The sequence below is a fragment of the Tenrec ecaudatus genome, chromosome 4 (assembly GCF_050624435.1).
Source record: "Tenrec ecaudatus isolate mTenEca1 chromosome 4, mTenEca1.hap1, whole genome shotgun sequence".
Lineage (NCBI taxonomy): Eukaryota > Metazoa > Chordata > Mammalia > Afrosoricida > Tenrecidae > Tenrec > Tenrec ecaudatus.
The window spans coordinates 58,407,679-58,432,382 of record NC_134533.1 but is presented as its reverse complement, the minus strand read 5'-3'; the positions used below and the strand labels follow the sequence as shown (position 1 = coordinate 58,432,382).

Below are 24,704 nucleotides of genomic sequence, written 5' to 3'. Positions count from 1 at the left end.
ACTCTCTCTTCCTCCCCCCTCATTTGCTCCTGTCTGCTCTAATCAAACATGTCCCTCTCCCAGAGGTACAGATTCAGTGCTGTCCTCTGAAGTAAATTCTTCTCGAGGGAGGGGTAGGTGTCCACATAGTTGGGATTGGGGCCGGTCCCTCGGACCTCTCCACTGGTTCCCAGCTTCATGCCAGCATGTTGCATTCACATCTTGGAGCGCTGGGTTAAAGTCTGGTCCTTCTTTCCCGGTGGAGATATAAACAATACCCTCCCTTTGGGTGGGTTAGTGCCCTGTGCTCCTGCTACCCATTTCTTTTTTATTTCTTTTTTCCTTACCCCCTCCTTTTTAGTTGGCTACCATATGTATCCCTGGATTTGGTCTGGCCCCTGCCACATTACCTGGTCCTCACCCCAGGAAAGTTTGTATACAGTAGCTTTTTCCCTATGCCCCTTTTGCATTTTTTTTTAAGTTTACTTCATGTTGTGCTTCTCCTTTTGTGCTTGGCTTACTTCACTTAGCATGATTTACTCCAGTTCTTCCCATGCAGTGATGTGCTTCATACATCCATCACTGCTTTTTAGTGATGCGTAGTACTCCATTTTATGTATGTACAACAGTTTTTTAATTCACTCATCAGTTGATAGAAATTTGGGTTGTGTCCAACTCCTTGCAATTGTGAACTGTGCCACAATGAACATTGGCGCACAGATGTCTGGCCGTGGTTTGTTTCTTGCCTCTTCTGAATATATGCCCAGTAGTGGGATTGCTGGGTCGTATGATAACTCATTTTCTATCTACTTTAGATATCGCCAGATCGATTTCCATAGTGGCTGTCTATACCTACAGGTCCACCAACAGTAGATGAGAGTTCCTGTCTCCCCACAGCCCCTCCAACACTTGTTGCTTTCTGATTTTTTGAATTGGGCTACCTTTGAGGGTGTTAGGTGGTACCTTCGTTGTTGTTTTAATTTGCATTTGTCTTATGGCTAAAGATTGGGAACATTTTCGCATATGTTTATTAGCCATTCTGATTTCTGCATCTGTGAAATTTCTGTTCAGGTCCTTTGCCTATCTCCTCAGTGGGCAATTAGTTTTTTTTCTTTTTGGAAGCTAGCAGAGTATTGTAGATTTTAGTAATAAGGCCTTTGTCTGATGTGTCATTGCTAAAGATGTTTTCCCAGTATGTAGACTCTCTTATTACTCTCTTGGTGAATTCTTTCAATGTACACAGATGTTTTATCTTCAGTATATCCCATTTGTCAAGTTATGCCTCCTCTGTGAATGTGTCCTTCCCTATTTCTGATAGCCTGTGTATTCCCTGTGCCAAAGTTCTCAAGTTGGTCCCAATTCCCTCATTGATGGCCCTAATAGTTTGGGGTTTAACTTCAAGGTCTGTGATCCACCTTGAGTTTATTCTTGTGCATAGAGTGAGATAAGGGTCTTGCTTCATTTTTCTGCAGGTAGATATCCATTTTTTTCCCAGCACCACTTGTTAAAGAGGGCATCTACTTCCCATTGGGTATATTTTGGGCCCTTATCAAAGATCAGTTGTCTGTATGCTGATGATTTTATTTCTGGGTTTTCAGTTTCTAGGACTGTTTCTATTGACTGGTTTTTCTCTTTATTACCAGGTTCTTTACCCTACTCTTTTTTTTTGGGGGGGGGTGAAAGTTAAAGCCTGTTATTAGTTGTTTACTGACTGCTATACTTCTGAACATTACATCTTAGAGAGCATCTAGACTTTGTTTCTTCATTTCAATATGTTTCATAAGGTGGCAAAGAATGGTTGGCTATGAGGAAAGTAAACTGCAGACTAGTTCATTCATTTCAAGTCTGTCTTTTAAGCTTTGTTCAGGTAAGTCTAGCATGTCCTGTACTCGAGAGTCAATTTATCCTTACTAGTGAAGTGTGACATTTCTATGGTCTCTCCTAATGCCTTTGTGCTTTATACTGACTGAGTGAAACTTCAGTCGCTCCAAGCCCTGTATGAGCTGGAGTCTGTAGCATGGATTTACACTCTATGGAGGTATAGCTTACCATTAAGAAATAGGCTCAAGGGCACTCAGAGATACATATTTTGAGATTATTTTTCTGCATAGCTTCTTCCTCTTCTTGACCCTGCCACACAACTCCCAGCTGCCTTCCCAAACTCTGATTTCTATCTTCTCGAGCCAGTGAATCTGCTGTGCTGTAATTGAGTTAGTCCTCCCTGCACTGTGGTCTTCAGAGTGCCTCTGGGCAGGAAGCTAGGCTGTCTGGGATGCTCACCTCATATGCTCCCTTGTTTTCTTCATCAGAGCTCGGCACCGTCTGCTGTCCGATGTTCGGACCAGCTGCTGCATATCTTTTGTCCAGATTTCTCGTTCTTTGCTTGGAGAGACAAATTCTAGTATCAGTCTTCCAGGCATGGCCAGAGTGGGAAAACGCTGCATAGTTGTGTTTTTATGTCTCTTCATTTTCAATCTTGCAAAGGAAACGGGGACTGAGGCTCACGGTGGCGTGAGGGGTAAGGTGGAGAGGGAGGGACTTAGAGGCAATTGGTTCACTTCTTTCCTGCATCCAATTTAAGAAATACATTCTTTTGCGTGAAACTCAATATAAACATAAGATTTGTTTATGAGCTCATTAAGGAAAGTACCAGTGTTAGATGAGTATACTAAGTCTATTAAATGGAGGTTGATTATGAAATTTTCTAGTAACTCGGAGGCCAAAAGCTGCAGTATTATTCCTTTGGGCCAATGAGGATGGTGATGAAAAACGGCACCATCTACCAGGTACTGTGCTCAGCGCTTGCCGACATCACACGTCCCTTCGTGAGTAGTTCTGCAAGTTAGAAACCATGATCCCCAGGAACCCAGGAAGGTAAAGTGAGCTCCTTTATCATCCAATCAACAATCGCACAATTAGAATCATTAAATTAAGTGCATTTGGTTAACAAGCGAGCACTCAGTGGCTAGGTTTTCCCAGTGGCCGTTGGAGCGCTTACAGGTTGGAGCGGGACTGTGCTCAACAGTTCTTCCATCTGGGGGGAGTGGATCACCAGAGGGTTGCTTTTGCGAGAAGTAGGCTGCCAGGCCTTTTTTGCCCAAGGAATCTCTAGATCAGTGGTTCTCAACCTTCTTAATGCCCTGACCCTTTAGTACAGTTCATGTGGTGGTGATCCCCAAACCATAAAGTTATTTTCATTGCTACTTCATCACTGTCATTTTGCTACCATTATAAATCCAGCTACCCCTGTGAAAGAGTCATTTGACAACCCCCCCCAAAAGGGGTCGCGACCCACAGGTTGAGAACCGCTGCTCTTGATGGCCTGGCACTTCCAGCCTGTCGATTAGCAGCTGAGCATACAAACTGCATGCACCAGTTAACCCAGGGGGCTCTTGATGGCAAACTACTGAGAGGTAATTGAGCACCTGGACCTGCAAAGCACTATGGGTTCCAGCCAACTAGATCCCCTCCCGTTATTCCACTGCTCTCTGACTCTGTCTCTACCTGAGCTTTCCCAGCCTGCGAGTTCAAGTGGGAATCGGTGTCCTCCCTAGAAAGGCTGTGGTGTTATATACATGTCAGGCATTATTTTGCTTTGAAAACAGCATATGTAAGTGTGCTCCTGGAGGGCCAGATTACTATTTGGGGTTTTTTGTTTTGTTTTGTTCTGTTTTTAAACCTGGCCTCTCCCACTTGGGTAAGTAGTTGGAAAATACAGGAAGGGAAAAAACCGGCTGGAGAGAATGGTAGAGCTGTCTGCTTCCCCCGGCACCCGCCAACCCATGTTTCCACTCAGATAGAAGCTGCCTTCGAGAAAGAATGGCTAAATTCCCCATCCTGGAGACCTAGCCTTTTGTGCTAGAGTCCAGAGTGGGTTAATCCCGTGGGCTAATCATTAACGCTGCATCAGGTGGATGTGTAGGGGCAGATGTTCTTGCTGAGACAAATACGAGCGTCCTGTGGTCCCTGGAAGACCTTATCACTCATGGTCCCCAACCAGTTCACAGAGAGATTCTGCTTGACATGGCACCGTGCTTGCCGGACAGCCCCCCAATCTGAGGCTGGCATTTCCCCTGGGCACCAGCTCTCCCATGGGCTCTGCATTGTAGAGCCACCCCTATCTTCAACGGCCGTTCCTGGCATTGGAATCATCACTTCGATGATGTGATAATATCTGCAAGTTGGGAAAATAAAAGTGGCATTTGTTTAGCCATAATTAATGAAATATTTATGTTGCATGAGACGATGTGATAAAACCTGAGGCTTAAAGTCCTTTTGCTTCTGATTACATTTGGGATTTTTTTCCCCCTATGACCAGACATTCTGACGCCAGCTCTTTTACACTGAGCAGATGTCATGTAGTAAAAATGGGGGCCAGATGCTGTGAGCCGCAGAAGGGCGATTTGTTTAAGAGCTGGCTCCGACTCCCCACCCCACCCCCCGCATTCAATTACTCTGCAGAGTGAACCTTACACAAGCATTTAGGTAACTCAGCTAACTTCAGACATGCATCTCAATAATAGATTTCATCTCTGAATGTATTCTAAGCAACCCGCCATATAAATGGTGTTTAAAGAATTAATTGATTTCTGCATAATACCTTGGGTTTTTTGCTGCTGCTGTTGGGTTTTGTTGGGGTTTTTTTAAATATGAAAAGAAGGCTGCAAAGCTCTTGGCAAGAACCCAGAAATGTAATTAATGTGAAGAGCCAAATTTCCAGTTGCCCTTAGGTACCCTTCTCATGCTCTCGGCAGGTGCAGTGCGGGCGGGCAGCGAGGAAGAGGGTGGGGGCTGAAGGGGGAAGGAGAGGGAGTCCTGGTTTACAAAGCAGAGACCGTATCTAGCCGTTGAGCAAGTTTTTATGTTCCCATTTCAGGGCCCAACCACATCTCCATTCAAGCACAGGCCACAGAGCGTGCCTCCTCCCTCTCCTCCACCTCCTCCTCCTCTGCGGATGAAGAATTCGATCCCCAGCCTGCCTTGCCATCAAAGGTAACAACACCTGGCAAAGAAAGTGGCCCTTGGCTTCCAGGGGCCATTTACCATCCAGGTTTCAGATCCAGCGTGGACCCCAGCTGTGGTGCCTTCATAGGGGGGTGCGAAGTCACGTTTCATTCCATCTGACAGCAGCCTTCCTTGTTACCGGGAACACCCATGAACTATCTTTTGCCCCCTTTTAGCTCTTAGAGGCTTGCCTTTCTCAGAGACTCGAGAGTGGGAAGGAAAACAACCAACAAAGTCGGTCATAATCCTTTGAAACCATTTGGTGACTGCGACCATTAGGTTTACTGTGGAGTCCAATAAGGAACCCATCAAAAAGTGTGAACAAACAGATGCAGGTTCCCCGGGGAAAGCGCAGCTTCAGTTAAAGCACAAGAGGCAGATTGCATGGAAAATGTTATGTTTGTTCTCATCAGTAATGTGAAATGAGCCATGCTGGTGCATTTAGCCATGGAAAGTTGGAGGGTCATTACCGTGGGGACGTCCCTGGCCAAGAGAGCCACGGCTCTCTTCTTTGCTGAGTGGACGTTCATCTTTCTGGAAAACACTGTCCACAACTCTCATATCTATGAACTAAACAAACAAACAAAAATGGTGAACTCATTGCCACCGAGTCGATTCCGATTTATAGCGACCCTATAGGGCAGGATAGAACTACTCCTGGGGGTGTCTGAGACTCACTCTCAGAGAGTGGGACTCCTCCTCTTTCTCCATCAGAGAAACTGGTGGTTCGGGTACTGCATACCTTGTGGTTTGCAGCCCCAACATCATGACATGTTTGTAAAGGTGTCTGGGTGACACACCCTTGGAGACATCCCCCTCCCCCAATTTTTTTCTCTCCTGGGACGGAGGGGTGAATGACTGTCTTTTCCTGGCTGCACAGTGCTGGCAGGGTTTATTGGTTGGATCAATGCAGGCCTGTGATTCAATTGATTTACTTAGACTCAACTTTTCCATACCTGGCATTTGGAGCTTTGACATCATCCCAAGTCACTCAGGGATTCCCACTCCTCACAGTCCAGCCTGGACTAAGTCAGGAGGGCTGGGATGTGGCCTGGGGGGTGGGGTAGGGTGGGCTCATGGGAGATTGAGCCTGAAATTTAAAATCAGGTAAGTGTGCAGAAAGGAGCCCTGAGGCAGGGAGGGCAGGGAGTAGTGGGTTAGATGTTGGGCAGCTAACCACTTGGTCAGTAGTTCGAAACCACTAGCTGCTCTGCAAGAGAATAATGAGGTTTTCTATTCTCCTAAAGACTTACAGTCTCTGGAATGCACAGGGGCAGTATTACTCCGTCCTATAAGGTCTATATGAGTCAGATTAGACTTGATGGCAGTGAGTGAGTGAGTGAGTGAGTGAGTGATGTGTTCAGAGATGCATCTACCAGCACTGAACTGATACCCTGTCCAAACATCTGACAACATCGTGTAGAGAACTTTACCATCAGATCAGCTCCAAAGTCCAAGTCAGACTCATTAACCTTTTACTTAACACATGTTGGCACTCCATGAAAACTTCAACTGCACCTAGCTGCTTGCACGGATGAAAATAGTACACGGTCATGTTTCCCGGTCTCTCCTTTGTGCGCTCAGCAGAGCAATCTCAGACCTCCTGGGCAGCGGCAGAGCTGGAGCCCACGGAGGGAGGGGTGGGGTGTACAGAAGGTCTTAACGCGAATCCACTTCCCTGGCTTTGGAAAGGCACACCTCTAACCCAACCTGCATCTGCAGCCCCCAGCGCCTGCTTCAGGCCCAGCCCACCGCTAGCCATCCCCTAACGAGGTGGGGGAAGCGCAGAGTGCCCTTTGGGAATCAGGAACAGCAGGGTGGCACCCAGAGAGCAGGGGTCAGGCCAGTGGCGCCAGACCCCTCAGGGACAGCTGACCACCCAAAGCGGGGAGCAGGAAGGATGATCGGAACCTAACGGGATCAAAAAGCAGTGGGCTGCTTTTCCAAGTCTGCTGGGCACGAAGACACTGCCCACACGCAGAACGGGCTGCGGCGCCACCTGCTCACTGCCCGCTGCCCACTGCCCGCTTCCCACTCCTTCAGCTGGGAGAGAAGTCTGCACGCAGATAGAGGGGGCGGGGAGCTCAAAAAGTCATGGAAAATGGAAGAGATCATGGATTTTCCCAGACAAGCTCACACCCTCTGCCGTGACCCACAGAGGTGGGATGCTCGGGGAGTCAGGCTGCCCCCACTTTATGAAAGCTTGCTTTACAGCGACTTGTTAACTGAAAGAAATGGGGGTTTGGGGCGGGGGCTGCTTCTACTGCTCGGAAAAGCAGACCTAGCGTCCCACATTCGTTTTGCAGCGAGCCCCTTCTGCAGCCCTACCCCCGGCACCCTGGCAGGGCGCAGTCTGCTGTGCGGTGGGCACCGTGTGTTCGCTGGTGTGTTACTCGGCATGATTTTCTTAGGTTTCCCGGGTAGGAAATACCTGGGCTTCGCACGCGAAAGAATTCACACCTCAGCGTGGTTTGTGATCCAAGTGGGTTTTTATAAGGGACAGAAGAAGTTGCAGGTTTTACCGTCACTGAACATGGGCCACCTCGGGGGACTTCGCGCACACACGTGGCGGCCTGAGGCCAGGGAGACTGCTCCACCAGGCTGTGGGCACAGGACAGGAACCCACGGTGAAGGTGAAGAAGAAGGGAGGAAGGGCAGGGCTGGGGGTGTCTCACGGTCACAGTATTTGAGGCCTCTGGCTGGGAGGTGTGGTCGAAGGTATTGTTTGACCCCATTAGCTGAATTAAGCCCACTTGGGCCTAATTTGGGCCTCCCAGGTGTACCGCCCACCTGGCTCAGACTAGGGTTGGCGCATGCCCAGTAGTCTTTATGGCTGGCTCAGGGCTCGTCGAATTCTCTTCCAACCTCCTGTAGGAGAGCCTTCCTGGCATGGAGCAGGACAACCCCCTGCCCCTGTTTCTTCCTGCCTAACCATGTGACGGGTTCGTGGGGGGCAGTGGAGGGGCCAGGGATGCTCAAATTTTCTCTCCACAAAAACGAACGGCCACTGGGTCTTTGAATTTACACCGGTTCGGTTTCCAGGTTTCATGGGAGCACACAGGCACCTATCAGAGAGTGGGGCACCCTGTACTCGTTGTACCTGGGCTGAGCAAGCCCTTCCAAGAGCTGACCACAGAAACAGGTGGTTCGAAGAAACTGCCCATGGCGCCCCGCTTAGCGGCCCCTGGGGCCTTGCCACCCATACCCTGCGTCAGACACACCTGTGTGAGAGAGCGTGCGAGGTTGTATGCAGATTTGAGTTCCTTAGCAGGGGCCTCTGATTCATTGAGTGCTCAGCACAGATGAACGGTGTGTGCTCTGAGGATCTTGCAGTGGCCCCTCTCATCTCCCGTGAGTGGATGGCCCTGACGTCATCCTGCATCCACATGCGACAAGGGCCCGCATCAGCTCCCGTCACTCATGCAAGATGAAAGCACAGCGGGGCCAGCTCCAATGACTAGTGAGGCTGCCACATATCGAGCCACCCTGGGAAGAGCAAGGGACCTGGAACCTCCCCCATCCCCAGGTGGGAAAGAAGACCTGTCTTCTTGGTCCCCCCACCCCCCACTCCTGCTCAGGCCTGTTCGTTCTCCAGGCTGGGAAGCTGGCGGGAAGATTATCCATGAGGACTTCCCAAGGGCTCCCAAGTAGGAAGGAGGAGAGAGAGCTCTTTGTCCTCTGGTTTCTTTGTCACACCTGCCATGCAGGTGTGGCCCCAGCCACCTGGCCGAGAGCCCACGCCAGCTCACACGAACCTTTCGGCCAAGAAAGTGGAGCCAAGCTGTAGCCTCTCTGCCTCTCCCTTTGCTGTGCCTTCCCTCCCGAGCCCACACCTGGATGGAAGCGATGGAGCCAGGCAGAGGCAGGCGGGTTGTTAAGGGGCAGACAGATTTCTACCTTCGCCTCTCTTCTGCCCTGGCTCTGTCGTCATCCGCATCACCGAGGATGACAGAATTATGCCTAGCAGGTCCTAAATCATCCTCCTTTTTTTACGCCAATACCTTTTCATAGAAGGCCACGCATGGCTTCCTTTCCCGCTATGGATTCTGTTTCCCGAAAGCAGCCAAGTCAGATGGTTTTGCTGCTAGAAAGCACTGAAGAGTCCAGTGCTGGCACGTACCGACATACACACAATGGCACCCTTTTGAAACTGTGCCCACGGTCTTTCTTTGGGGAAGAAACTTTGACGTGTCTCTCTAGGAAACCCACTCAAGAGCGGGGCCTCGCTGTGCCTAAACAGTAGCTGGCACACGACGGAGGTGGTGTAGACTGGTTGAAAAGTGAGTGAATCCCAGAGTCGGGGGGCCCGGGATCAAAGCCTGGCTTTCCCCTTACAGTAGAACCCTGGCCCTCGACGCCAATCCATTCTAGGAGCATCAACATGGGATGCAGTCAAGTTCCGAATCAATTTTTCCCATACGAAATAACTGAAAACGGATTAATCCATCCTCTACTACCCAAGCTTTCCCCTTAACCTTATACAAAATATGACACAGACATTTCAAAGTAAATAAGTTCAGAGTTTAATATATAATTAAATAAGAAATACACATTAAAGCAGTTTTTAGCAACTACAGTCTGGCCCGTACCTTGAGATGGATGAGGATCTGGATCTGTGGACACGGAGGTAGAGAGGAGGGATGGAGAGAGAGTCATTGTTTGGAAGGGGAGTCCCCTTCCAGAAAATCAACTGGGAGCTGCTTTTCAGGAGCTGTTTCCCTTTTTGCCTGTGTGCGCTAGGACTTGGCTAGCTCCCCCCAGCCCACCCCCACCCCCACATCTGTCTAATGTGGTCTGCTGTTGGCGTCTCCTTAACTGTTTTCTAAAAGGGTTTACTAAATTATCATCAACAATATCAATAACACGGTCAACCAGTTCCTTATCATGATTCTTTTCAAAAAAATCTCTTTCTTAGGACCCATGTTTTTTTTATCTAAAAACAGTATTAAAAAGCCACAAAAACTAAGGAAATTTTAGCAAAACCCTTGGAGCACAGCTGCAAAAGGTTTAAACAATGAGTACTAACAACGCCAACTAACTCCGAGTGACCAAAACACGAACTGCTTTTGTTTACAAAGATCACGTGTGTCATGTCGGATTCTGTTTTGTTCAAGCTCCAATGCAAAAATTTCTCGACATTTCACACCAAAATCTGATTTTGTCGAGTATTGATGAGGCTGAGAACCGGGTTCTACTGCACTGCCGTGCTTATGTCCGGAAAGGCATGTCAGTCCCCGCGCGCTGATTTCCTTCTCCAAGAAGTGAATGTGATGGAGAAATAAATGGGGTATGGGGTCTGCAGAGTCCCCAGCACCGTGTCTGACACATGCCACTATCGTTATGAAGAGGGGTTGAGTTGATTTTCAACTCTTCTTGGGCCCCCGAGGCAGAGTGGAACTGCCCCGTAGCGTTTTCTAGGTTGCAGTCTATAGAAGCAGATCGGTGAGTTCGAAACACCAGCCTCTTGGGTTGGTGCCCAACCACTGAACTGTGGTGGCACCTTTAGAGTCATTCGTATGGTGTCTGGCACATTTGAAAACAAGCAAACTCCAAAACCAAACTCACTGCCATTGAGCCCATTCCGACTCACAATGACCTTGTAGTGCTGAGCAGAACCTCCCCTGTGAGTTTCTGAGACTGTAACTGCCTATGGGAGGAGAAAGCCTTGCCTGTCTAATGAAGAACCGCTGAACTGCTGAATAACTCACTCCACCGCAGGCTGGTATAAGAGGACAGGGACAGGGCGAGAGGACAGGGCAGGGGAGGGAGCACATTAAATAGAGGAACCGATTGTTCACGTGGATGGAGTCAGACAGGTTCTGGAGAACAGCTATCTTGGCACCGCCCCTCCCCAACTCCTTTCCCCAGAGCTCCTGGCTGGCCAGTGATGGGGTTCCTTCCTCTGAAAGCCTCCACGGAGAGGGTTTGAAGATCTAGAAGTCACCCCTAAACAGAGATATGGTATGCTACGGAATAAGCTTAAGTTCCGAACCTGAAAGATTCTTAAGGTTCTAAATCCTAAGAAGAATTTTTTTTGATTCTTATCTTTTAATGTCTTCACTGATTTTTGCAGAGGTTGCTTATCCTAAAGTCTGTGACTTCTCCCTCTCCACTCCTGGGATGCGTGACAAGATGACAGGGATCCATAAAGCCCTGGAAACCACAGTTTTGTTATGAGCCCAATTGCTCTGGTGTATCTGGGCCCCAGCATATTATATCTTTATCCCCCCTCATACCATGTTTGGTCTTTTGAGTGAGTCAGGATTCAGTTTAACTGCAGTGACTGGATTCTCAGGGACTGCGCTGGTTGTAACATATTTTTTTAATTACATATTTGTTTCTCTTAGCATTAAAATAAATCTCTAACATGTTCTAATTTTCATCCCAATCTGTAGAAAGCTGATGCTTATGCTCAGAGAAAACAAACTCACAGTAATAACTCAATTTGAAAACCATTCACAAACAAGAGATTACATATAATTTGAGGGGACTTCAAAAAGTTAATAGATACAAGTGTGCTTAATACAATTGAATGATGGATTGTTAGAAGATTTGTAAGAGCTGCCAATAAAAGGATTAATAATAATAAAAATTATAGAAAGCTATCTTTCACAAAATTTTTAGGCCCCCTGTATATATGTATATATTATATATATATCATATATTTTATATAAAATTGTATACATGTATTATAAAAAACCTACTGCTTTAGTGACCCTATTAGGATTTCCATGACTGTAAATCTTTATAGGAGAAGACAGCCTCAACTTTCTCCCATGGAGCAACTTGTGAGTTTGAACCAACAACCTTGTGGTTAGTAGCCCAAAGCCTCTAATAATATATATTCAAACTGATATGTATTTATTCAAATTTATACATATATTCAAATTAAAAGAGAGTACAATTTTTGTTGATATAATATACATATGTAGACCAAAGGGCTTCTAAAATGTGTATGGAAAAATTCCATTTTAATTCAATTTTTCTACAAATTTTAAAGCCTTCTCATATATACTGTATGTCTTTACATTATATAATATACACATACGGAGTATATAATATAACATATGATATATTGCATATAATATTACATGATATATCTTACATAATTATGAAATTTTATGTAATGCACATGAATACATTTTGAAGCTCCCTCAGCTATGTATGAATATATATTATATACATGACTCCACACACAAATATATAGAAGGACTATCATCAATTTCAGTAAAAATCATCATAACAATCATGTTACTATTTTCTCCATATCAACGTCAAGCATCCTGGGATGGTCTTGACCGGCATTGTTGAATTTGAGCCTTATTGTACATTCCCACGAACCAGGCACTAAGTCACCATGGCGGCTCTGAAGAGTTGGTTGAACTTGGTGCGGTGCACCAAGCAGCGCAGCTGGGCCCAGTGCTTAAGCGGGACTTTCTACTGCTCCCAGGCAGCTGTGGCTCCGGAATCTTCCACCACACTGATTTGGCCACCCAAGGACTTCCCCTTTCTCTGCGGCCTAGAGTCTGGAAGTGGCACTACCACTGGGATTCATGCATCTATTTGGAATAGTCCCTCCCTTCCTTCCTTTTTAAATGCTTTCCTGCAAGTCCAGGCACACACTGACCTCAGTGTTGGATTGAGGCAGGCAGTGCGACAGCGAAAGGACATAATCTCGAGCTTATCTCAAGTCAAGAAAGACTTTCACTTGAATTATGTGAAGATGTTCCTTTCCTCCAGGTCTAATCAGCAAAATAGTCCGAGTCTAAGGGCTATTGAAAGTTCCTGACTGAGGGGTGTGTGTGTGTGTGTGTGTGTGTGTGTGTGTGTGTGTGTGTGTGTGTGTCCTGTCATCCCTGGACTCTATGGTATGTCATAGCGTATCCCTTCCTCCAACTAAATCACAGCAGCCTCTGTAAAGTCATTCCTGGCTACGCACCTACCTGTGCACCCCTCACAGATACGCTAGCGGAATTCCCGGTTCACTAACCTACTGGGCCTACGTTGCCATAGAGCTAGCCATGAGGCACTAGGCTGCCCGGGTCTCTTATCACTTTCCAAGATAGTAGCACCTTGTCACAGGTGGCTATTTGAATTTACATTTGATTCGTTAAAATGAGATAAAATTTAAAATTCCATCTCTTATTCACGTGTTTTATTCCAAGTGCCCAATAACCACAGGTGTCGAAACCTCCTGCCATCAAGTAGATTTAGACTCAGTGGTCCTGTCTCCCTGCCATCGAGTTGATGCCAACTCACAGAGACCCTGTAGGGCAGGGCAGAACTCCCCGTGGGTTTCTGTAGCGCTTTACGAGAGAAGACCGCCCTGGACCCTAGAGGACAGGCTGTGACTGCTCCTTATGGTTTCGGAGGCTGTAAATCTTTATGAGAGCAGAATCTCCCTTGGGATGGCTGGTGGCTTTGAACTGCTGACCTTGTAGTTAGCAGCCCAGCATGTAACCCACTACATACACCCCCAAACCCATTCCATGTGCCTAGTATCTTGTACATGTCCACACAGAATCCATCGTCAAAAGAAGTTCTGTTGGGTTAACTTCTCTAGAAGTTATGTGGTGGCTAGTCACCCCCGGCTGGAGATTACAGGAGGACCTGGCAGTATTTCATAAATTCCACCCTCATTTTCCTCAGACACATTTTTGTTCTGTTCTCTGTTGACTTTCGTAGAAGAGGAAGACAATTAGACGAAGAAGGAAACTGGAGACAGAAACAAAGCAACTGATTAAGCAAGAAGAATTGAAGAGACTTCATAAAGCTCAGGTCAGAAAACCAACTGGATTCCTGTCAGTGGAGCTGGGGTTGGGACCCCTGGAGACTGGGGTCGGAATGTGTTTTGCCACGTCTGTATTGTATCGGGGGGGAAGGACTAGGAAAAAGTCAGGCAAACTTCTCTGATGGGCCAGATGATGGACATTCTGGAGGTCTTTGTACAAGCTCTGGTGGAACTCTGGGCCCAAGGATTGAGCTGGCCCGCTCCCAGCCACCTTTCCGTCTCCCATGCAGGGAGGCTGGGACAAGAACCAGTGCAATGGCCTTGGGAACCCTTTTGAGCCCTGGCTGCAGCAGAGTAGTGACCCTCACTTTTTCTTCTGTGGACACACACGCCTCCCATTCCCTTCAGGTCGATGGCTGAATGAACACGTATGAGAAGTCTTCATGCCAAGACTGGTTGGAAACAGGAGTATCAACATTCCTGTTTAGACAGTAGAGATCTTGTGAGCCAGCTCCATATCCCCAAAGAACTTCAACTGAGTCTTGAAGAACAGTTGGGTTGCATGGCGTAAAGTCTAAGAGTGACCCCCGTATTAATCCAACACATACCTTGTCCCCTGCCTCTAGTTCTTCCCTTTCTCCGGCCATGTGATCCCGCCCATGGTTTCGGACAAGCTGGGAGTCATTTAATCGACTTCCTTTCTCCTTCACCTAGAAACTGACCCAGCAGCGACCCTCTTCACCGCCACCGAACACGAAAATCCCAGCGCCCACCTCTGTCCACTCTCACTTTCCCCCAATGAGTTTCCATGAATGAATCACTTCAACTTTTCCTTCTAAGAGCAAGACAAGTCTTTATGACACAGATTGGCAAGGTTGGCGATTTCCTAGTGGGGTCTTTTCAACGCAGACAGTGGGCTGTAATCGGAGAAGAAAGAACAACGGTGGTCTGCACCATGGCCAATGAGTCGTGGCGACGCCGTTCATCCTGTTTCTAAAGAGTGTCCATGGTCATAACAGCACAGCCACCCACCATAAACCGCTCCAGCGTCTCCTTTCCTTTAGGAATTTTGCACCAGGGCAGAGAGAGATGAATTTAGAGGGCTGGAATGATGAGCGAGATAGAGACAGAAAGCGAGAACACGAGGGCGTGAAATCACAAGTCATTTAGACGGACTTCCCATCTGTGTTGGACTCCATGTTTGGGGCTGAAACACCCTAAGCTAGGACCACAGGAGCCGGATGGCTGTTCAGGTCCTAGTCCTGCTTGGGAACCATCAGAAGGGAATTAAGGGACGGCGTAGGAAAGGGGAGGGGGGCAAAGGAGAAAGCACGCATGCGTCCCACATGGCCAGACAAGTACCTGGTACAAAAATAGTGTGTCCAGAGGTATACAGCCGGTGTCGGAAAGCCAAAAAGAGACGGAGATTGACATTAATGTAAGAGGGACCCTACACACACACCTCCCATTTTCTTCATTAGTCTCCACAAGAGAGAAGTAGCTAGTGGGAAAATGAAACATACAATGCAAACCCAGCCATGGCCCTTAACTGAGCGCCTGAGGTGAGTCTAAGGCAAGTGTGGGTTGTCTCTTAAAGGATTAAGTGGCTCGGGCCTTGTCTTAATAACGTGCGAGTAACAAAGCCACCGCACACTCCCAAGGAACGGATCCCTGGGCGTCAGCCCGGTGGTGCAGCAAAAGCAGGTGCAATTTGCAGCTGGGGGGGGGGGCGGGCGGGGAGCAGGCCAGTCTGAGAATAGAATATCAAGTCCAGGAGTGGGCCCTGGGCCTCCTGCTCCTAACATCATTCCACTGGGACCACGGTTCAAGGCCATGGCCTCCCGGGAGCCTAGAAGCCCCTTGGTGCAGAACCCCAAGTACTGCCCCCCTGGCCTGGAACCCCACCATAGGCTGTGCAGTTGGACTCATCAGTGGGGGCTGGTTCAACTTCTCTGTGGGGCATGGATCGAACATACTCCCAAAGTTCCATTCTCATCCTCATGGAACACGTCGAGATCTGGCTGTTGGGTCCCTCGGAGGGCCTTGCCAGGTCAAGCCGCCTGCTGAGCTGTGGCGGGTGCATGGCAGAGTGACCCCCTCCTGGGACTGTCCCTCAAGATTCCCCGTGTGACACGTCTTCCTGGCATTGCAGGCCATCCAGAGGCAGCTGGAGGAGGTGGAGGAGTGGCAGAGGGCATTCGAGATCCAGGGTGTGAGGCTGGAGAAAGCACTCAGAGGAGAAGCAGGTACGACACCAGAGCGGGGAGTTGGGGGAGGGGGGCGGGAAGGGGCATGGTGACATCCCCGAGCCCTGGTGGCACCATGGCTCAGTGCAAGCAGTTCTGTTCTGTCCTCCCAGGGTCATGGCTAGTTGACAGCCATGGGTTTGGATTGATTTGGAAACCAGTTAGGTAAAAAACTGAGACCTTGTCCCAGATCCGTGATAGATCTGTCAGTGTGGACCTGACTACTGTGTCCACAGCTGCTTCAGACTTTAAATCAAGCTGGTGGTCCGATCTGAAACTCCCTGGGGCGGTGGTGAACCACGTAACTGAGTTTCTGGTCTGCTGTCCTCTCTTCTGCTGGTGTAGGCATTCTTTGGAACCCAAAGGTTGAGACAGATGCAGCAGAAATTCCTGGACATTCAAGCCGTGTTCCTAGCGACTTAACACACGGAGGTAGAATCCAAGTCCAAGCCACCTGACCTTATAAACCTCCCTGACCTTTGATTTTCTCATCGGAAACAGGGTTGATTCATTGGCTACCCTATAGCCTTCATGTACAAGTTAAGCAATGCCTCAATAAGCACGTAGCCTGGCATGAGGCAGCGCAGTACGTGGGCACCGGTCCAGAATGGCGCGGGGCTGGGCAGTGTTTGGTTCTGCTGTGCATAGGGTCACTGAGGGTCCGAACTGACCCAGTGACACCTAACCACATCAGCCACCTCCCCCGACAGCCTAATGCTCTTGGAGCCTAACAGAACTCTTGGGGTGAAGACCTGCGATGCGTTGGGCCTTAAGACATGTGCTGGGTCTGTCACAGGCATGCCACCCAACTTCAGCTTTTGAGAAGCTTAGAGATGCACACAGACCTGCACGAGATTAAACCACGCCGCAGTGTGACGCGTGCCGTGAGGGGAGCCGGTGTGTAGCTGAATGTGCAGAAGGGAGGGATGTCCGCTAGGCTTCCCGGAGGCGGTAACATATGAAAGAGCAACAAGAAGTTCCTGGAGAAATTCCATTACGCCATCATTCCATTTTTCCATGGACTTTTTGAAGCTGCCTGGTGCAGGCTGAGACCGGGGGGAGCAAGAGGCCCTCGCCAGTGTGTGGTAAAGGATCAGAGGAGGGCCCTTGGAGGTGGTTGGGGGGGGGGCGGGGGGGGCGGGGGGGGGGGTTCATCTCTAGTTCTGTGTGCTGTAGTGTAAACAACACGCTGCTTGTTCAACAGTGAAAGGCTAGATACGTGTTATTGTAAAAGCCCATTTATTTGTGCTCAGAGGCCCATCTAGGTGACTCACAGCGATCCTATAGGACCGGGTAGAACAGCCCCCTGTGGGTTTCTGCGCCTGTCAATCTCACAGGGGCCTCATCGTTCCCCAAGGAGCAGCTGGTGGCTTCGAGCTGCTTACCTTGGCACAGTGGGGAAAGTGGGAATGTAGGCATTCAAGGCCCTGTGTTCAAATTTCATTCTGCTGCGGTTAGGCTGTGTGGTGCTGGGGAAATCACTCACCCTCTCTGGGCCCAGATTTCTTACCTGTCGAATAAAGATTGCCGTCCCCACATGACCAGGCTGTTTTGAAAGCGAGCAAGACTGTTGGGCCAAGTGTCTACCAGAGGATTTATCCCACTGAAGGCAATTCATAACTGCCGCCTAATATTATTTCCCAGAAGACTTTTAAAACACACACTTCTACTTCGGGACGAGTGGCTCTCTAATCTTTGCCGCTTACATTTGAAATTTTACGAATCACATTGTTGTAGGAGGCATCCTCTGGAAACCTCCCTCCCTCCCAAATTTAAAGGAAGGATATTTTGAGTTTTCAGCTCAGGAAGCCTAGCCGACTCGTGGCGTTTTCAAGGGTGGGCCGGCCCAGGCAGAAGATGGATCCCACTCATTCTCTTTCTCTCCTTGGTAATTTAATTCCTCTGCTAAGTTATTGCCTTGTTCTCCTTGACTGTCTTGTGTGGGTGACAGATGCAGATAAACAGGGGGCTGGAGACGGAAAGAGGCCAGTCATGAAGACGGGCCCCAAAGGGAAGCAAAAGGGAGGTCTGCAAACCAAGCATCCGAATTAATACACTTGAAATTGTAATAACATTTGTGCAATAATAATGATATTCCCTTGCCATTTAATATCCAATTCAGCTCCTTTGAGAAGATTGCCCTGTTGCTTAATGAATGGCCAATGTTTATTAGGTTACGTTGTATTTGAGCTGGCCTGGGCCGCGCCAGTTCAAGGGGGTTAATGGGAATTATTTAATAGGTATTATTAGGATAATTAGAAAATGATCACAGTTAGGCAATAATATTGAGCTATAAAGGTTGTGAATAACCAAATTTAGAGACAGGCCTGACAACAGGAGTCCTCTGTGACAGTTCTACAAGCCTCCTGCAGTAATGGTGGGAGCCGGGCTGAAAGGGCCTTTTGTTCCCGGCAGTTATTCATTAGGGAGGCATTGAATTGGAGGAGCATGCGGGGGGGTGCAGGATGAAGGGCAAGGATGGCTGATGAGCAGAATGAGGCTTTGATGAGCTCCTAATTGTGGTGACCACAATTCCCACTTTCTTTTCTCCCCAACAGTTAGAGAAAAGCTCCACCCCACCCCCAGGAAGGGTTCTCTCCCACCCCCCAATCCCCCACCTCCCCACCCCCACTCCCCCACCTCCCCACCCCCACCCCCACTCTATCAAGGAAATGGAAAAAAGGAAAACAAGACGCCAGCAGGCCACTGGGATGACACATCGTTATGTTCTGTGGGGTGTGCACGTGTATGGGGTGGGGTGTCATATGGATGGATGCCTTTGACAAAGGGGACAGGCTCGCCACCTGCTCCTACCTGCCCGCATAAGGTGGCCTGACTTGTTCTGTGTCCCCATCTCATTTGAGGAGGCCCTAACTGGCTTTGCCAGCCACATAGTCTTGGAGTCCATCACCCAGAGGTCTGCAGGCGGTGACCAGTGTCAGGTGACCATCCCACTTGGGCAAGAGAGGACCATTTGCACGTAGATGCTCTAAAGAGCGGAATTGGGCCTAAATCGGACGGTGGTGTGGCCTTTCAATGTTTTCAGACAGGTGAGATCAGAGGAAGCCATGAGCAGTTGAAAGGAGTAAGGCTTTGCCCCTGGGAGAGGTGGGTGGGAACTGATCCTCCCTGATCACTTTACTGGCCTTGGGGAAGATTTCTCAGCTCGCAGCCCTGCGCAAGGGAGCTTTGGTGGACCGCCGGTTAGGCATTATTCAGTTCCCCGGGGAAACGCCTGGGCTGGCTGCTCCTGTAAAGACTTGCAGCCTCACAAGACCAATATTGAGTCAGAATTGAGGCGATGGCAGTGAGTCTGGTTTGCCCTGAACTTACGAAAGACGTTTACAAAGAGAACTCAGGATGTGCAAGGCTGCCAGCAGGTGGCGCCGGGAGCACATGTTATAACAGGAGAAAGGCCCGTGGAAACCTGCTCAGGAAGTGGGGAGCAGATACCTGCTCAGGAAGAGGGGAGCAGATCCACTTGTCCTCTGTGCTTTTTCTCTGGATTGGCGCTGCGGGGAGAAGGCACAGGCAGGTCCTGGAGAACGTAACCGTGAAGAGTCCCAGGAAGAACAGAGATATGAGACTCAGGCACACCGGAGTTTGGATTTCCCATGCTACTGTCATATGACAATTATTTCCTGTCAAGGTCTTTTCATTTTAGAAGATGGAGCCAATAACACCAGCCTCCTGGAGCTAAGATGAGATAAGGTCTACAGCCCTGTTAGTAAAGCACTGCCAAGTTCTCGGCACAGAAACCATGAGCGCCAACCCTGTGGTTTGGAGGCGTGCCTCCCTGACAATCGGCCGTCATTTGGGAGGGGATTTTAGGGAATGGATCGCCTTTCGGAAACCTTCCATGATTGCTTCTTCTGGAAGCGTACCAAAAATCAGTGAGCTCCGGGTGATATTCTCTTGAGAAGTCGCTGTGCTTTCAAGGGTCAGCAGAGGAGGGGGAAGGTGGGGATACTTCTGTGATCCTACCAAATTCACTGCCATCAAGTCCATGGTGACTCATAGTGACCATATAGAACCAGGTAGAATGGCCTCTTTGAGTCTCCAAGACTGAAACTCTTTACAGGAGTAGAAAGTCCATCTGTCTTCCTCGAAGGTGCTGTGGCTTCAAACTGCCCATCTTGCGGAAGTGTCTGGAAATACAGAATGGTTTTGTTTGTTTGCTTGTTTTTAATCACATAGTACAATGCTGTCGAGGCGGGACTCCAGAATCGGAGTGCACAACTGGGTGTAACAAGACTCCGAAGTGGCCTTATAAGCAAGCAAGAAGGTTGGGTTGATTTTTCCACAATTTTCTAAGTAAACGATGAACTCCTTAGCATCGGACAAGGCAGGTTAACACTCACAGCACAGCACACAGCAGAGGCATCGTTAGGCAGCACCAGCTGCCCTGCCCCCAAGTCCCACAGTGTGACATGACGGGCAAGGCAGGTAGTCGATCGCATATAGTCATCACACAGTGGGGCCCTATCTGACTTCTTGGCGTCGTCTTCCTGACTAGTTAAAGGAATGGCTCAGCAGTTAGAGCACTGCCAGGCCTTGCAGTTCAGAACACACGCCAGGGCATGCAGGGACACTTGGAATTGATAGAAGAGAGCCTGGACAGGCCAGGCATTATACATTCACCTGGAATGGCCAGGTAACAGTTGGATGGCCAACTTCGAGTTTAGCGGTTCAAACCTGCCGGTCACTCTTTGGCAGAAAGATGAGGCTGTCGGCTCCTGTGATGATGTAGAGCCTCAGAAACCCTAGGCAGTGTTGGTATGAGTTTCAAACAACTTGATGGCAGTGGGGTATACCAACATCCAGTTAGGCAGCAACATGACAAAGGTGTCACTTTAGCATCCAAAACATAAGCTGCCTTGGCAGCAAATCTGACCAAATAAGTGAGTGTGTGTGTATGCGCATGTGCATGATTTGTGGAGCCAACTTAAAACGGTCGCTGAAAGACACCAAAGGACCCAAGCAAAATGCCACATATATTCAGCGATATAGGCCGTAGTAGCATTCTACATCCCTGGGAAATAAGTGTCTCTGGAACCATCAGTCCTCTGTACAGGACAAAATGGAATCGAGCCCTCTCTCATACCATACCTCCCCCAAATCAATTCCATATAGATCGAAGACTTTCATATGAAAAATGAAACTTGGAACGTTAAGAAGAGCAATTCCCCCACCCCCAAGTTAGTGTCCATAGTTACCTAAGGGAAATGGAAAGGTAAGTCGTTAATGATGAAAATACATTTGCCGCCACTACAACTAACAGCGATTGGTTATTCTAGAATTATCAACAAGTCCTCATGGGTCAATAAATATATAAGAGACTGAGTCTGAAAACAGAGAAATGATATCAATGGACATGTTACAGAAGGACCACTGAAGAAACATATGGGAAGACATTCATTGGTAATTAACCCAACCCAGGCCTTTGGTGGGTTCTGACTGATGGCGGCCCTGTGTCGAACACCCTCGTCTTTCTCCTCTAGAGCGACTGTGGGGTTTGAACTGCTGCCCTTGAAGTTATCAATCCAACACTCAGCTCACAGCACCACTGGGCTTCTTCGTTAGTAATTAGGACCGTGCAAATACAACCACGATGGAAATCTATTTTTTAAAGTATCGAAACATAACATCTGACACCTATATGTTTGACAAGGATCGATAACAAGGGCAGCTGCTGTTCAAATTAGTGTTAATGGGAGTGAAAGTTGTCCCAGCGCCTGAGGAAATAATTTGGCTCTATCTTGTAAAGCTGAATGTTCACAGTTCCTCCTACAACCAAAGAATTTCATTCCGAAGTGTATATTTGTGTTAGTCTGGGTAGAATAGAGAAACAAATTCATGGACAGTCATATGTATAGAAGAAAGAGGTTTATATACAAGAACAATTGAATATTGAGAAAATGTCCCAGCCCAGTCCAGACCAAGTCCAATATTAGCCCATATGTCTGATACCAATCTATAAAGTCCTCTTCAGACTCACAAAAAACATGCAATGATGCTGAATGCAAGAGGGTCACTGGCCAGTGGGTTGGAAGTCTTGTGGATCCAGTGGCGTTGTAAGCATCTCAGCACTGGCAGGGGTCTCTACCTGGCTTCTCCGGCTCCAGAGGTGTGGTTGCATCAGGATAGGACCATGTGGCTTCTCCAGCTCCCAGGGCATAGCGCTATGTGTCTAGGCAGCAGAGCGTCTCTCAGGGAGTGAGCAGAGTGTGTGTCTCCTGCCTCCAAGGAGGAAATACAGATGTTCTCAGAATTCGCAGAAGGCCATGCCCACACAGAGACCTCATCGGTTGTATCTTGATTGACAGGCCAGACTCCACCCCTTCACTCATACTCCTCTCAAATTGATGCCACATTATGTAACTACCACAAAAGTTGGTGGAAAATTAGAATGAAAAGATAAAGGACTTTTCCACTTTTTTTTACAGTAATAGTGAATTACTTTACTTTATATTTTTATTTATTAATCATTTTATTGGGGAACTCTTATACATCTTATGACAATCCATCATTCAATTGTATTAAGCACACTTGTACATATGTTGCCATCAACATTTCCAAAACATTGTCTTTCTACTCAAGCCTTTGGTATCAGTTCCTCTTCCCCCCACCACCCTAGTGTATCCCTGATCAATGATATATTATTGTTGTTATTTTGTGTCTTACACTGTCCAGTGGCCCCCTTCATCCACATTTCTGTTATACATCTCCCTGGGGGGGGGTGAGCTATGTATCCAAGCTTTTTGAAGCCCCCTCATATACAAAAATCCACAGCAGCATGAGCTCTAATACCAGAGAACTACGATCTAAGACTGGATACCCGGATACCCAGTAGCTGGAGAATGAAGAAAGGAAGAAGGCTCCAGCAAGTGCCCTGGCCAGCCAAAAGGACAAACAGATCTGTCTTGAAAGAAGTACAGCCAGAGCGCGCCTTGGAGGCAGGAACGACAAGCCTTCGTCTCTCATCTTTGGACCGGTTGTTGGGAGAGACCATCCTGCGGAGGATGTCACGCTCGGTCGAGTAGAGGGCCGCGGAAAAGAGGGAGCCCTCGACACTGAAGTCCAACGTAAGGATGATCGCGGGCAGGTGTTGGACCAGGCGTGAGCTCGTTTGAAGGAGGAGCTTCCTTCTGTTGTACTGGGGTCACCCTGAGTTGGAACGGACTGCCCAGCACCTAACAATAACAACAATCACGTCCATCAGCTGCGGCTCAGAACAAAGGCCTGGTGACTCACTTGTGAGAACTCACTATGAAAATCCAGCGGAGCGCAGGTCTCTTCAGACACACCTGTAGGGCGGCCGTGCGACGGGTCACCTGCAGCGGCTGGTGGGGATGCTGCTCTCGGTGGCCACCCAGCTCCAGGAACCCGGTAGGAAGGTGAAAGAGCCTTGGGAGGCAAACACGGGTGCAGAATTTAGAACAAGCGAGTTGCAGCAGATGGCGGCGGCCCACGGGTGACTCCACTCGTTTCAGTGAAGCTGGGAAGCAAGAAGAGCTCCTTGTTCTCAGTCACTGCCGGTACCTAGACCTGAGGCTGACAACGAGACGGCTGTCCTCTGGAAAGGAGGGAAGGGTCGGAAGGTACATTGGGCTCGCAGAATGGAATCTCGAGCTGGCTACACTGGCGTGTCTTCAGACCCATGGGTGACTCTCTGGAGAAGCGTCACCCTATGTGACAGTCCCGATTTTTAACAAATTTTCCCATGTCCTGCGGCAGTTTTAAAAGTCCCGATTTTTGGAAAGAATGCAGGACAAGCTAGGGTATGCGGTTTTCAGCTGCCATGTGGCTATTTCGACAGGATATGAGTTTTATCAATGGTGTCCCGCTTTACCAATGTTAAAATCTGGTCACCTTTCTGTAGAAGTCAGTGTCTACTGAAGAGCTGGCCAGAGGCTTGGTCTACGGCCAGTGCCATTGTCTCTGGTGCATCTGGTCTCGGTGGCCTCTGCCACTTCTGACAGAGAGCTTGGATGTGCCCTTCAGTGGTCCTGGGCTTTTCCTCTCTGTCCCAGAGGGCTCGGACACCCCGAGGATTGGCTTTGATGGAGGGTTGGTTGATCTTCTGGCCAACCATACCCCCAAGGAAAATGAAGGAGGCGCCTTAAGTCCCATCCTCTACTAAAGTGGTCTTAAACCTGCTGCCATGGAGACAAAGGGTATGACTTGGTCCACACCCTCTGCCAAGGTCAAGGCTTAAGCCCACCTTAATCCTGTCACAGAACACTCCCTCCACCCGTCCCCGTGGAGGAGCACTGGACGAGAGAGCCTCTCCAAGGCTGGAGAGCAAAAGGCAGCGGGCAGGAAGCCCAGCCAGTGGAGGAGGTGCCCAGCACGGTGCTCCCCTGGGTTTGGGCAACCATTACCCTCATGCAGCAGCTCATCAGGGAGGAGGCGAAACCATTAACACCATTGCAGTCACCGGGAAAGCAGGGCTTCCCACAGGTCCTAAGGAGGTGGAAAATCACTGTGAAAGACTCCATTGTGAACCACACGGTAAAACAAGACCAGTTTTGAAAACCCACACATCAATGCACATTTGAGAAATAGTCAGTGAGCTTGCAGAAAAAAAAGCTTCAAAAACCATCATTTTAATTAAGAGGATATTAATTTATAACCAATTATTTATGCAGGAAAAGAAGGAGGGAGATTAACCATTAAAGGGTAATTTGGCTCATAGCAATAGGCAGGGGCTAGATTGATTGGGACCCTGGTGGAACTGTCGA

The 24,704-nt window shown here is 48.6% G+C and overlaps 1 protein-coding gene across 1 annotated transcript in view; it reads left to right on the top strand.

Annotated features, from left to right (window-relative positions):
- Positions 1 to 24,704, top strand: part of MICAL2 (microtubule associated monooxygenase, calponin and LIM domain containing 2) — a 227,099-nt gene that overhangs the window by 188,609 nt on the left and 13,786 nt on the right. The window contains exons 26-28 of the mRNA XM_075546057.1: positions 4,856 to 4,971; positions 13,669 to 13,761; positions 15,867 to 15,960. Coding sequence (XP_075402172.1) covers positions 4,856 to 4,971; positions 13,669 to 13,761; positions 15,867 to 15,960 — 303 coding nt within the window. The remainder of the gene's footprint in view (positions 1 to 4,855; positions 4,972 to 13,668; positions 13,762 to 15,866; positions 15,961 to 24,704) is intronic.